The sequence below is a fragment of the Scyliorhinus canicula genome, chromosome 15 (genome assembly GCF_902713615.1).
Source record: "Scyliorhinus canicula chromosome 15, sScyCan1.1, whole genome shotgun sequence".
Lineage (NCBI taxonomy): Eukaryota > Metazoa > Chordata > Chondrichthyes > Carcharhiniformes > Scyliorhinidae > Scyliorhinus > Scyliorhinus canicula.
In genome coordinates, this window is record NC_052160.1 from 106,019,520 (window position 1) to 106,034,622 (window position 15,103).

General features: G+C 48.4%; 1 protein-coding gene across 6 annotated transcripts in view; it reads left to right on the forward strand.

Moving 5' to 3' along the window:
- The first annotated feature begins 230 nt into the window (after positions 1-230).
- The window catches only part of LOC119978780 (ladinin-1-like), a 163,500-nt gene continuing 148,627 nt past the window's right edge, over positions 231-15,103 (forward strand). For all 6 annotated transcript variants that reach the window (XM_038820653.1, XM_038820657.1, XM_038820655.1 and 3 more), the window contains exons 1-2: positions 231-338; positions 420-509. In XM_038820653.1, coding sequence (XP_038676581.1) covers positions 316-338; positions 420-509 — 113 coding nt within the window. In that variant the 5' untranslated portion in view covers positions 231-315. The remainder of the gene's footprint in view (positions 339-419; positions 510-15,103) is intronic.

The following is a 15,103-nucleotide window of genomic DNA, read 5'->3' on the forward strand; positions in this document are numbered from 1 at the left end:
GCAATCATCATGGTAACCAGTTCGAAATATTGAATTTTTCGCAAACAGTTCCAGCATTAGGTTTTAAATGATAGTCACAATGATTGACAATATGATGCAACGCTATGGCTTGAGCCATTGGCAAAAGTATCAGCCTGCTCGTCATATATGGAATCATGTTGTACCCCCTCCAAGGAAAATGGACCAGCCCCTGTTTAAAGCTATATGTAGTTTGGGCAGCCAACCTGTTGATGATACTCACCATTCTACCCTTGTGTATATGTACATGCTCATGCTGACTGGTGATTGAGGAAGCAGAACAAACTAAACAAAGGGATGAGGAAATCATTTAAACTGAGGTGTGTGATGTGTTTAAATTTAATGTCAGTGAATTATGCTTATTTTTGGACAGTTTTATACATGGCAATATGCTCTTCCAGGTTAAAGAGTAACTGTCATGGGAATATGGGGGACGAGACCTTTGCCGAAATTCATGCACTAGAAAGCGAGCGGTCTGGTGTCTCCACAAGGTAATTACTAAAATATTTCTGTAAACAACGTATAATGTTTTCCCATGTGGTGTGATAATATCTATATCCTGGGCTTGCACTTGAATTAAGGAAATTACTGAATCTACTTCCTGTTACCAAAGCCCTTGATATTCAGGAGAAAGAAACATTCTATTGTGTTCAAATATGTCATTAATTTGCATTCTTCTATTTTAAGATGAATCTATTTCAATGAAATGAAATGAAATGAAAATCGCTTATTGTCACGAGTAGGCTTCAATGAAGTTACTGTGAAAAGCCCCTAGTCGCCACATTCCGGCGCCTGTCCGGGGAGGCTGGTACGGGAATCGAACCGTGCTGCTGGCCTGCTTGGTCTGCTTTAAAAGCCAGCGATTTAGCCTGGTGAGCTAAACCAGCCCCTTAATGCATATTAAGACACAATATGAAGTTTAAATAGCTAATAGTTGCAATCCAGGAATGTTTTTAAAATAAATAAAAACATAGTCATTTTTAAATGTAAATTTGACATGTAAAACTTATATATGCTTTATATATATACTACGTACGTTTTTTATATATATGTATGTAACATATATTTGCTTAAACACATGAGGTCAATATGAACCGCTGGAACAGAGTTATTAACTTTCCAAATTATATTGCACATTTTTGGATACATATGTTCATAACAGTAACTATTTGATTCCCATCCTACCGGAGGCTTGGTGAGAAATGTCTACATTTGTTTCAAGGATGAACTGTTTTCCTCTTCATAATTTTACAAAGAGAATGAGTCCGAAAAGAATTTTATTTTTCAGTATTGTCATTGGCAAGGAGAAATCCAGATTTTTAAATAAATTTTAATTTTCCTTAACTAGATTCAAATTGTCAATAGATATATGTACATCATGTGCTATAAGAGGACCCATGATAAGGAGACCAAAATATCCTTTGAGTGGTCCGACCTGATGACACAAATGAGCAATCAGCCAGCATATGGCATATACTCAGCTCAATGAATGGAAAAGTTTGTTTCAGAGCTTCTCATCTGATTTTACTACATGCTTGTTAACTTATTAATATGATAAAGTTGGGTGATCTAAATATGTGTGTTTACTGATCAGCAGAAAGGCTCTGTAGGGAGGGGTAATACTTATAGACTTTCCTAGTTTTTGCTCTTAAGTGTCATCAAAACACAAATGTAATCTAGCACTTTTTTTTAATACTGTGCTTGGAGAACTGTTTCCTAAATATCATTTTCCAATCGCTGTAGAACTAACAGAAAAATAATTTGACTATTATTAAAACTTGCTTTATGATTCCTGAAGAGAAACACGCAAAATCCACAAAAAGACCTTGGGCGGGATTCCATGAGCCCCCCCCCCCCCCCCCCCCCCCCCCCCCCCCCCCCCCCCCCCCCCCCCGGCGGGTCGGAGAATCCCAGGGGGCGGCGTGAATCCTGCCCCGCCGCTCCGACGCTGTCTGCCGTATTCTCCGGCGGCAGTTTCCGGGCAGGGGCAGGGTTTATGCCACGCCGGTCGGGGGCCGTTGGCAGCGTCCCCCCCCGGCAATTCTCAGGGCCCTGATGGGCCGAGCGGCCATCAGCTTTTGGCCAGTCCCGCCGGCATGAAATGGACCTAGTCCCACACGGCGGGACCTGGCTGGTAGGCCGTCTAGTGGAGTCCTCAGAGGGGCGTGGGGGGATGCGGCCGCGGGGGTGGCCTTGACCGCGATCGGGGCCCATCGATCTGCGGGCGGGCCTGTACCGTGGGGGCACTGCATCCTTCTGTGCCGGCCTCTATAGGACTCCGCCATGGCCGGCGCGGAGAACCCCCATGCGCATGCGCAGGAACACGCCGGTCGGTTGCGCAGACCCACGCTAGCGGTTCTGCACATGCGCCAACTCGTGCTGGCCCTTCAGCGCCGGTTGGCACGGCGCCAACTCCTCTGCAACTTCCGGTTGGCACGACTCCGGAGTGGTTTGCGCCGTTCTTGGTGCCAGCGTCGGGCCATCCCGCCAATTGCGGGAGAATCCCGCTGCAGGTGTCAGGGCAAAGTTCTGTTTTTCGGATTCACGAGGAAGCCTCTCCGAGTCCACTTTCTTGTATCTACACAGGAGCCACATTGCCCTCCCTGATTCCACCTTCATTTTCTTCTGTTTCTGCCCAAGGAAGAAGTTTAATCCCAAGTCACTCACAACCATACATTCAGACTCACAACTGCAAGACCCTCCATTCTCCATGGTTCCTCTGCAGCTGCCGATTTGCTCAGCTGTGCCTCTCTCCAATTTTTTTTTTAAATTTAGAGTACCCAATTAATTTCTTTCCCAATTAAGGGGCAATTTAGCGTGGCCAATCCAGCTAACCTGCACATCTTTGGGCTGTGGGGGTGAAACCCAAGCAGACATGGGGAGAATTTGCAAACTCCACACGGACAGTGACCCAGGACGGGATTCGAACCCAGGTCCTCAGTGCCGCAGTCCAAGTGCTAACCACTGTGCCACATGCCGCCCTGCTTCTCTCCAATTTTAACTTACCCCCAATAAAATCTCCAGTATCTCCCATCTCAGCCATTTTCCCTAGAATAGATTTCATCTTAGCCTCCACACGTTCAATGAGTGCGGACAAGTATAAATCTGATGTGCAACAGGCATAGCCATCCTACACAGACTTGTCTAGATCATGTCAAGTTCTAGCAAGCCTTGTTCTCCTCTAAAACTTACCACTTACTTCAGATCATTCTGGAAAGCAGACACAACCTCCCACTTCATTTCTCCAGTCTAACTTACCTATTTAATTCCCTCTTCCATCTTCCACTACCCTCACCTTTGTAAGTAATGATGATGAACGATGAAATTGTAAAATCTTTCGTCAACAAGGTATCATCTTTCCATTCATCTGTCTCTGCTGTGGCTCCTCTCAAACCAAGCTACCCCCTTGACACCCCTGCTCCGAACACCTGCCCTTACTTGATTCCACACTTACTTGGGCAGAGTTTTCCGATATCCCACCCCGTAATCATCCCAGTATACCCCCCTGCTCCTCACAACCCTGCTCTCACTCACCTCCCACGCATGCTGGAATTCATCACCTGGCAGGAGTCCTGCCTACAAACTCCCCATCTGTCTCATTGCAGGACATACTCAAGCACCACCGGCGTGAGTGGGAACAACCTGCTGGAGTCATGCCCGAGCTGATGATCCCCCCTTTCTTTGAGGAACAAGTCCTTGAGCTTGCTGGTGAGGAGCAGGATTGTACCTGTGCAGAGCGCAAGGTGGGGGAAAGAGACAGAAGTGAGAACACTCAACACATTCAGCCATGGTGCAAGTCTGACACGAGTTACCTTTCTTCTATCAGTGCTCCCCAGTCCTGCACTAATGCCATCTCACTTTCCTTGTAGGTGGTTCAGGAGACAAGCCCAGACCATACTTGTGGCCCAGAACACCACAGATCTGAACAGTTGAGGAAGTCATCTCAGAGTTGACCATTGAGGAGGCATCACACTTGTCACCCGCACCCTCCACCGGTGCAGATACTCATGTTTCAGTTGGAACATGGTAGGCAGGCTCCTGGGTCATTTACTGGCGAGCACCTCACAGTCAAAGATCCACAGCAGGTGGAGGCAGGGATGTCCCAGGATCCGGCACTTGAAGGGATGCTGGAGTCCCAGGACTCTGCTGAGCTCCAGTCAGATGATGTGCCCCTGGGTTCTGTCATCCCAGAGCTGCTGGAGCTACAAAGGCAGAGTCACCATTCCCCCTCGGACTGCAGGGCCAACAGGAGGTATCTCATAACTCCTGGGCAGCACAGTAGCACAGTGGTTAGCATCGTTACTTCACAACTCCAGGGTCACCGGTTCGATTCTCAGCTTGAGTCTCTGCAGAGTCTGCACATTCTCCCCGTGTCTGCGTGGGTTTCCTCCGGGTGCTCCGGTTTCCTCCCACAGTCCAAAGATGTGCAGGTTCAGTGGACTGGCTATGTTAAATTGTCCTTAGTGTCCAAAAAAGGTTAGATGGGGTTACGGGGACAGGGTGGAGGTGTGCACTTAGGTAGGGTGCTCTTTCCAAAGGTCGGTGCAGACCCGATGGGCTGAATGGCCTCCTTCTGCACTGTAAATTCTATGACTCTATAACCTTCCATCCAAGGATGGCATCCACAGTGAAGACCTTGGTGCAGGATGTGCACTCCATGGCGGGAAATGTCTGCTCCATGGCTCAGTTCATGGCCTCCGTGGCTGAGGGGATGAGCTCCATGGTGCAAGGCTTTAACTGCATGAAGCAGGTACGAATGAGAATCCACAAGTGTCATTGCCAGCTGGGGCGGGGCTTGTGGATCTCACTCCAGCTGCCTGTCCATCCCATGGGGAATCTCGAATCTCGGGCACCCGAAGAGAAGAGGATCAGCCCATATGCAGCCCGGGCCCTTCCACCCAGGAGACCCTGGGGGTGTCCAGCCATCTGCAACCCTGCTCCCTCTGAGCCCCACACACGGAGGAGGACAGCACTGCAGCACCCCTGCTGCCTGAGAGTAGGCCTGGACCCTCAGGATCCAGGCCCCATAAGCAACGCTGCCAAAGGCATCTCAGGCAACAGGGCGTGGAAGTCAGCAGGCCACTTCAATTTCAGCTCTGAATCCTGGAGATACACCAAACAGAGTGGGAGGGTGAGGCAGACTAAGAAAAGTTAGGCACCCTGTGGGCACATGTGAATCTAGACATTAGAGATAAGTCACCAGTAAATTACAAGCCTCTACTAAAAAATCACAGTAATCACCCATAAAGTGCTCCCCCACCCCCATGTCTTAGCGCTGACCCTGGCAAACTCAACGCTTCCTCCCTCAGCACCGAGAAAATGGCAGCACGATGGTTCTCCCACTTCCCATTCTGACGATGCAATAATGCCTCACTGACTCTGTCACAGGTCCTCCACCATAAGCCCCCCTCCCATCCAGGGAAGAATGGCCCTCCCCCCAGAGCAACGCTCAGGCCTTTCATGTCTGTATTATTCCTGGTGTCTGAATAAAGCTTGTAGTCTTACACTTGAAGTAGTGCTTTATTGTGTGAGTTTGTTCTCTCTCCAGCGCTTACTATACGTTACATCTGAGCTGTCTGTCTGTGTCCTGCTCACGAGCTGCCATTCCTGTGGAGAGTGGCCACTGTCTTCCTGTATGTCCATTATATACATCTCTGGTGCTCCCTCTAGTGGTTACTTGTAGTGTATTCACATGAACCCCTTGTGTATATATATATGCATATAACTACATCCCCTCTTTTTTCTTTTTACATATTTTCTGTACATTTGTTAAAGAAAATTATACAAAACATGTAGATAAATGATGATATGTACAAGTTGTGATGATATTGATGATTATACAAAGCCAATTAATATTTATGAGTCCAATCTCAATAAAAACATTTGAGTCCAAACTTTATGAATTTATTCAGTTGAGTTTTTTTCTTCTTCTGTTGTTGACGTGGTGATGTTGATATTGTAATTTTTTTGTGAATGTCGTCAGTGTTCTTGTATTTAAGTAACCAACAAGTCATCACGAGGTGTTCGAATGGTCGAACCACTGATGTTAACTGATGTAGACTTTTTTCTGTGCTTGTGGTATCAATTTAGTTTGCCATCTGCCTTGAAAGCTGGTGTGCTTGTTTGTTTTAGAGCAAATGTGAATTCATGGTGCTGTTGCATTGTCCTTCCTGTGTAAAGTTGTACCATGTTGTACAGGTCGTTGTTCATTGTTGTTGTTTCTGTCGTTTCTGTCTTAGTTGTTTTCATTGTTGTTCTTGTTGTTGTTTTTGTCGTGCTTGTTGTTGTCTTTGTCATGATTCTTGTTGTTTTTGTTGTTGTTCTTGTAGTTATTGCTGTTGTTCATGTTGTGCTTCTTGTTGTTTTTGTTGTTGCTGTTGTTGTTCTTGTTTCTGTTGTGCTTCTTGTGGTTTTTGTTCTTGTTGTGCTCAATGACTGTTCCATCTGGATAATTTGAATCATTCTCAAAGGTATTGGTGTCAGTGTCCTTTGTGGTATCTGATGTTTCATTGAGCGTTTCTTCTTGAGGATTATGAGAATGATCTGATGTTGCATTGATCTTGGTGACATCAGTCATTTGTGGTTGATTTGATTCCTCTTCTTTGATTCCTTGGTACTCCTCTTCTGGAGTCATTCCTGGTTGATCTGCTTCATCTTTGATCTCTTGGTGCTCCTCTTCTGGAGTAAACATCGTCAAGAATTCAGTTTCTTGTGGGTGGTCAAGAGTAGATGAGGTTTTAATTGATGCGGTCTCACTAGACTCATGAATGGTTGTGCTTTGATTGTCAATCTCGCTGTGATCTTGCACATTTTGTATGTCGATTGTGATCACATTGTCACTGTACTTACGCACAGTGGGTAGACATTCATTGACTCCGTGTTGATTAAATGAGCTGGGAAGACTTTTATAGTCTTCTTTTTGTTGTTCATGTGAGCTTGCCAATGTTCTCACATACAGTGGATAAACATTGACTTCTTGTTGATTAAATGAGCTGGGTAGACTTTCATAGTCTTTTTGTTGTTCACGTGTGCTTGGTAGACTTTCATAGTCTGCTTCTGGTTGCTCAGATAAGGTGGGTAGACCTTCATGGTCTTGTTCATGCATGGATTTCGCCACGGAGTCTTTGGTTGCTTTCATTTTGGAGTCTGTCAACGAACTCTCTGTGGAGGCTTGCGTCGCTCTCTCTGTGGAGTCTTTCATCGTTCTGTGTGTGGAGTCGTGCAGTGTTCTCTCTGTAGAGTCAATCTGTGCTCTTTCAATGGAGTCGGCCAGTACTCGCTGTATGGCGGCGTTTTCTTCTTGGGTGTTTGACATGTTGCTGTCATCCAATGTATCGACGATCTGCCATTGCATCATGGTATTGGATTCATCTACCATGAGTAGAGTCGTGTTGAGCTTTTCAACCGTGTCGCTGATGCTCTTATGATCATCATATCCGAATAACTCAGCCATGTCTGAGTAGTAGTCTTTGATAAACAAATCATCTTCTTTGGTTTCGGATTTGTTATTATGCTCTTCATTTTGGGTGGTGCAAATGCTTGTTCCACGGTGCTGCGCAAGTTATTTTCAAAAGCTGGTAGAAGTTCATGCAATGTTGTACCTTTTGAGATTGAATTCTTTGGTTTTGTGACTTTTAGAGTCTTGTTTGTGATTTTCGGGCATTTCCCTTTTAAGTGGGCATGGTCTGAGTCTTCTGATGTCATAACTCTCGTGATGTAAAGCGTAGGAATCGATGCGCATGCACAAATCAATTTTCCTTTACTGTGCGCTTTTTTGCGAATCTTCAAACTGTGCGCTCTTTTTGTTCAACTGTGCATGAGCAACTTGCGCATGCGCAGATCCATCTTCAAATGGGTGTTCGATCTGCTTCTGACTACAGATGTTCGGATCATTCCCTGTGTAATTTTGTCTCTGAGCATTGAATGGGGTTGGGGTTCATTCTGACTGTCATTGTCCTCCCCACTCTGTAAGGATTTTCTGCCCTCATGTAGCTGCTCAACACTGTGCTCCCCACTCTGCCCATGCAGCCTGGAATTTCACAGGATCCCGCCCAGGGATCTCGCTGTCACCCTCAGTGCTGAGCCAGTGATTGCACCCACTCCCATCCATCTCCAGGTGCCACTCTAGAAGGGCAATCCCTCAGCGGAGAAATAGCTACAAGCCCAGTAAGATGGATCCGAGGCGCTAAACTATGTACACCGGCCTTTGAAACCTGGGAGACCAAAACAGTGAGGGGCCACTAAGGCATGCGAGCACTGCTACCCCCCCCCCCCCCCCCCATCAAAGCTTGAGACACACACACCCCTCCCCCGCCAGACCAGAGTTCAATTTATCGGGGTCCCCTGTGTCCTCTCATCTACCTCTCTGGGACGGACACACTGCATGGTAATGCCAACCTGGGCACTGACCTCCGATATCCCCTTAGGAGGTGAGGACTCCAGATTCTCATTTTTATACATCTGTTGTGAATCATGCCGGAGTGCAATGAATATTTAGTGAGGGGGAATTCCCAGGTGGCTCACTAATGATGTTATAATGTATTTAAATGAGGTACCCAATGTTGCTGCGTGGGAAACTGATTTTGTAATCGGCGAGGATAATCGGGAAATGTGATCCCACTGGCGAGAGTCACATTTCCTGATTCTTGCGGTGCTTTGTGCCAGCGTTGCCCTTCTCGCTGACATTATATATTTAGTAGCCACCCGCTGAAGTGTCAGCGAAAATATTTCAAGTTTCTAACGTTAATAAACAGCTAGAAATTCTGGTGCCGAATAGAAACATAAAATAAAAATATGGTAAATACTTGCTGTTAATGTTATGGTTCAAGTGTCTAAAAAGCACGGTATATAGGCATGTTAACCTTTAAATAAATAACTGTAATAAACTTTTTTTTTACAGTTAATTGGAAATATAATTATGTAATTCATATAGTTTACAATAAAGTAATCTTATTCCCAAAGTTCTTAAATGCAAAACTCAAATCAAATCAAATGTTAACTGGTGCTGTGTGACAATTGAAGAGGATTCTTAGGAGTGCAATGCATGTGCATTTTTGAATTAAGCACAGAAGCAGGCTTAAAGCCTGCACCTCAACTCTACATAAATGACAAATAATTTCTCCCCCAGTGACTACCCCTATTGGGATGAGAGACTTTGAAAGAGAAGGACCTGCTGAGCTAATACTCAAGATTAATTTGCTTTTGTTTCATGTTGTTCAAGATCATGGGTTAATGTTTTAGTAACTGAGAAAGAAATGTCGCCTCTTGATGGCGGTATAACTGCTCTGAACAAACATCTCTCTGCGGTTTGAAGTATTAAATAGTAAGTCGGACTGCAAAAGGAAATACCGACTCTTGGGGAAATTTTCATCAAGCTTTATTTGTTCTGGAAAACCCCCACTCTGGAATTCCCCCTTTTACAAAAATTGGAATGAAGACTGAAAAGTTGTCATGGTTGACGTGGGCAGTCAGGTGGAAGTGGAGTGGCTGTATTTTTAAAAAAAATTAAGGGGCAGGATGGAAGCTGGCATTATTGTCTTTGGTGCTCTTTGCATAACAAGGGGCAGTGCCCCCAGTAGATAGTACATCCATTTATTCTTACACACCTGCGTTCTAAAACAAAAAAAACGCAACTCTCCTGCCCTACCACGAAGCAGTCCAAACCCTTTCAGCCTAATGACCCTGGATTGAACTCACTCTGGGGTCCATTGGGTTATCTTTTTGTGACTGCTTGCAATAATGGCAGTGAACACTATGGAGCTCTTGGCACTGCCCTGGGTCAGAATGGTCAGCAACACCTGAGGGGGGGGGGACCTCCTTCCCAGTGAGGGGCGCAAGTCCCAATCTTCATCAATTTAGACCACACACAGCGTGTTATGTCTGCAGGACAGGCTGGCCACAGAAGCTTTCCTTTGACGGGTGATGAGCCACCTGGCCCCCAGTAAAATGCAGCCCTTGAAGTTCGACTACAATCACCCAAAATCATGTGTCTTTTGTTAGGCTTAAACTTTCTTGTGCTTCAATGACTGCGCTCCTTCATTGAGAATACTGTTTTCTGGTTCTGTGTTTATTGCCTTTAATAGAAGTGTATTTGGGGATGAGTCTGCTGGGATGTTAGCACAGTGGTTAGCACAGTTGCTTCACAGCTCCAGGGTGCTAGGTTAGATTCCCGGCTTGGGTCACTGTCTGTGTGGTAGACACCACTGTTTGTATATATGACGTATATGAGAAGTAATATGGTAAGGCTCCTGTACGGGGGTAGAGCCCTGCTTGCTAGCTCCGCCCAGTAAGCGGAGTATAAATGTGTGTGCTCACCAAGCTGCAGCCATTTCAGCAATTTATTAAGCAGAGATTTTACAGCGATGGACCTACGCATCAAGCCAGATTGCCTGCAGCTGCACCCTCAAGCAGACAACGCCACGTCAGCCTTCGACCACTGGCTAGCTTGCTTTGAGGCCTACATTAGATCAGCGACAGATCAACCCTCAGAAGCACAGAAACTCAAGATCCTGTACACACAGTTGAGCTCCGATATTTTTCCCCTTATCTGGGACGCGCCCAACTACACTGAGGCTATGGCGCTTCTGCAAGGCCTGCGGGAAGTAATGACATTTCACTGCGGTGCGCCAGGCCCAGTCGATCACCGCTGTAACCAGCCCCATTGTTCCTGAACCCCCCCCACGTGCGACCCGTGGGCGCTGCCATTTTCATCCCCGCAACCCACGTGCGGCCCGTGGTTGCCGCCATCTACCCCCCACCAGATCTTGTGCGGCCCATGGGCTCCGCCATCTTTAATGCCGCCCGCCACGTGCGCCCCGTGGGTGCTGCCATCTTCGGCGCCATTTTGGATGGCGCCTCAGGACCCCTGCTCATCGGGTACCTCATTGGGCCGCTCATCACCCGCAACCGCCGTTGAACAGCCCGGCGCCCACCAACACCAGCTGCAGCTCGCATCCATCACGCTCGACCAGTCCCGGCTACACAACCTCGCAACCACAACAACGACGGTGAAAGTCGATGGCCACAAGACACCTTGTCTTCTCGACTCCGGGAGCACAGAGAGCTTCATCTTTCCCGATACGGTAAGGCGCTGCTCCCTTGCGGTACACCCATTTCCCAACAAATCTCCCTGGCCTCCGGATCCCCCTCCGTGGAGATCTGGGGGGAACTGCACCGCCACCCTCACCGTCCAGGGCGTAGAGTTCAGCAACTTCCGGCTCTACGTCCTCCCCAACCTCTGCGCTGCCTTGCTACTCGGCCTGGACTTCCAGTGCAAACTCCAAAGTCTAACTCTGAAATTTGGCGGGCTCCTACCACCCCTTACTGTATGCGGCCTCACGATCCTTAAGGACGACCCACCTTCCCTGTTTGAAAACCTCACCCCGGATTGCAAACCCGTCGCCACCAGGAGCAGACGGTATAGTGCCCAGGACAGGACCTTCATCAGGTCGGAGGTCCAGTGGCTACTGTGGGAAGGCATCATCAAGGCCAGCAACAGCCCCTGGAGAGCCCAAGTGGTAGTTGGACGGTTATTGACTACAGTCAGACTATCAATCGCACATGCAGCTCGACGCGTACCCCCTCCCACGCATATCTGATATGGTCAATCAGATTGCACAGTACCGGGTCTTCTCTACAGTGGACCTGAAATCTGCCGACCACCAGCTCCCCATCCGCAAGGCGGACTGCCAATACACTGCATTTGAAGAAGACGGCCGCCTTTACAACTTCCTTAGGGTTCCCTTCAGCGTCACTAATGGAGTCTCGGTCTTCCAACGGGGGATGGACCGAATGGTTGACTGGTACGGACTGCTGACACCTTCCCGTACGTCGATAACGTCACCATCTGCAGCCACGACCAGCAGGACCACAACGCTAACCTTTTCAAATTTCTCCACACCGCTAAACTCCTGAACCTAACGTATAACAAGGAGAAGTGCGTGTTCAGCACCAACCGCTTAGCCATCCTTGGCTATGTGGTGTAAAATGGAGTTCTAGGGCACGACCCCGACCGCATGAGCCCCCTCATGGAACTCCCCCTCCCCCACTGCTACAAGGCCCTCAAACGATGCCTGGGGTTCTTCTCATACTATGCCCAGTATGAGAAGGCTATGCGGACAAGGCCCGCCCACTCATTCACTCCACAGTTTCCCCCCCTGACGGCCGAAGCTCTACAGTGGACCGTATCAAAGCCGACATCGCCAAGGCCGCGATGCACGCGGTCGACGAGACGCTCCCCTTTCAAGTCGAGAGCTATGCATCAGACGTCACTCTGGCTGCCACCCTCAACCAGGCAGGCAGACCCGTGGCATTCTTTTCCCGCACCCTCAATGCCTCCATAATTCGGCACTTCTCCGTTGAAAAGGAGGCCCAAGCCATCGTTGAAGCTGTGCGACATTGGAGGCATTACCTAGTCGGCAGGAGATTCACTCTCCTCATTGACCAATGGTCGGTTGCCTTCATGTTCAATAACACACAGCGGGGCATGATCAAGAATGATAAAATCTTGAGGTGGAGTATCGAGCTGTCCACCTACAATTACAAGATTTTGTATCGCCCCGGTAAGCTCAACGAGGCCCCCGATGCCCTATCCCGAGGTACATGTGCCAGCGCACAAGAGGACCGACTCCGGGCCCTACATGATGCTCTCTGTCATCCAGTGGTCACCCGGCTCTTTCAGTTCATAAAGGCCCGCAACCTACCCTACTCCATTGCGGAAGTCAGGGCGGTCACCAAAGACTGCCAGGTCTGCGCGGAGTGTAAACCGCATGTCTACCGGCCAGACCGAGCACTCAGCGTGGACTTCAAAGGGCCCCTCCCTTCCTCCGACCGAAACACGTACTTCCTTAACGTGGTCGACGAATACGCCAGATGCCCCTTTGCCATTCCATTCCCCGACATGACGTCTGCTACAGTCATCAAAGCCCTCAATAGCATCTTAACTCTGTTTGTTTTCCCCGCATAAATGCACAATAGGAAGGTCAGGGTCGAGAGGAAGGTAGATTTGCTGGAAAGCGAGCGATCCATGGTTACATCTTCTGCAGCTTGTATTTCACACTAGGTTGTAGGATTAGTGTGAATTGGGATTTCAGAAGGTGCATTAGAGAGGAACATATCAGAGTGGTTTCAGCAACTTGATTGATAGGCCTCAGTGACACTTGTGTCCATAATGACAGACACCACCTCCTCCAAACAGGTGAGGAGATGCAGCCCACCAGTTCCTCGTGGCTTCCTTGCTGCCGCCTACTGTTATGTGCCACCTCGTCATGTAGGAGAGTCAGTGAGTGTGTTACAATCTGTTTGGGCGATCGGTCTGTTAAACTGGAGCAAGCTGACGAGATGTGGGTGCCATGTTTGTAACAGGGAGAGCACATGAGGAGGAGGAAAAGCTTAGGAATGCTGAGCATTACATCGGATTGCTAGAAATTGCTAATGTGTGAGTCACAGGAATGTGGTGCATTCAGGCTGGTGTTGTGGTTGGTGGCACACGGCATTTAAAGATGTATTCACTCACCTTGACAATTCATATGGGGCGGGATTCTCCGTTCCCTGACGCCAATTTTGTAATTGCCAATCGGGCGGAGAATCCCTTTTGACGCCAAAATCGGGGGGCGGCGCCTGTTTGACACAGATTGTGTATGCTCCTCTCCCGCCAAAACAATGTCATTGAGGCGCATGCCATTGGGACAGCCTCAGGACGTCACCTGAAGACCCTCCACCGATGCTCTGCCCCCGGGTTCCCAACCGCGTAGTTGACCTGTGGTTTCAGCCATGCAGGAACCCCGCGTGGCAGCTGCAGACTGTGTCCAGCGCTGACACAGTCGGGTGCGAGCCGTGCTGCTAGCCGGAGGGGCTTCCACGAGGGCTGAGGGGAATGCTAGGGGGTGGCCAGGGGGAGGATTATCTGGCAGTTCGGTTCCACGCACGGCTGGTGCCATGTTTTACGGTGCGACCGCTGCAGGTCGCCGCTGTGCGCATGTACGACCACAGATCCGGCCATCCTATGTCCGTTTGTTTCGTGGAGGTCCGGTGTTATAAGTGGCGCAGCTGCTAAACCGTCACCAGTCGCAGAATCTGTGAGGGTGCGCCGCCGATTGTTTCCACCTAAAACGCGACAGATCCTCCGCACTTAGCCTCAGAAACTAAGAATCTGGCCCATGGTCTTTGAACTTCATTCCGGTACTGCAGCTAGGTACTTGGACCCAGACCCATGGCATCGATCTCCAAGGCCATCTGTTGCTACTGCCTGAAGAACCTTCTGAACCACTACAATAAGATGACTTCCCTCCTCTTTTTCACTTCCTGCATTAAGGCCACCTGTCCTGCATTGGAGAACAGAAAAGCTATTCTCTCTCCATTGCTTGAATTTTCAGGAAGTCTTTCACAGCCACTTGCAGAACATGCTTCAGACAAAATGCACCTCCCCTTTAAGGTTGGCTTTAAGAAGCGTGGGCTAACTTTAATTGGTGCTAGCCTCATGAACCTGGGCACTCTGCTGAGCCATGAAGCCACTCAGCAGCATGTTTCGTGCTGGGCAGTATGCCACTTGTGTGGCGGTCAGCAGGTAGAAGGAAGTTTCTGTGTTGACTCCATCAGGCATGGGTAATTGTACATCAGAGTCCCCACATCACCCAATTGGCCTTAGCAATCGTTTCCCCAGCTTCCTTCTTTTCTCTGCATGATATGAATAATTAGGTCATATTGTATCTTTAATCTGTGAACATTCTGAAACTCTGTGTCGCCAACTATTGAGTACAATAGGGAGAAATGCCCCTGCTGGTCTCCAGATACCCTTCTCATTCACAAACGTTGTGAAACGCGAGGCTAAGAAAGCTGACATTTGAGAAAATAAACATGTAGGGGCGGGGTTTCCATTGCTGGACACCTGGTATTGGGAATCCCGGCCAGACAGAGAAGGAAGCGTCCCCTGAAAAACAGTTTTGACCCCTGTTGTAATGCTCCAATCACCTGCCGGCGACAGTAGCGCGCTGCCCGCCCCGGGCCAGTGGGCTCATGTAAATTAATGTTGCAAGCAATTAATGGGCTTGAAACCCTCCTCCCCCCCCCCCCCCCCCCCCATGTGATT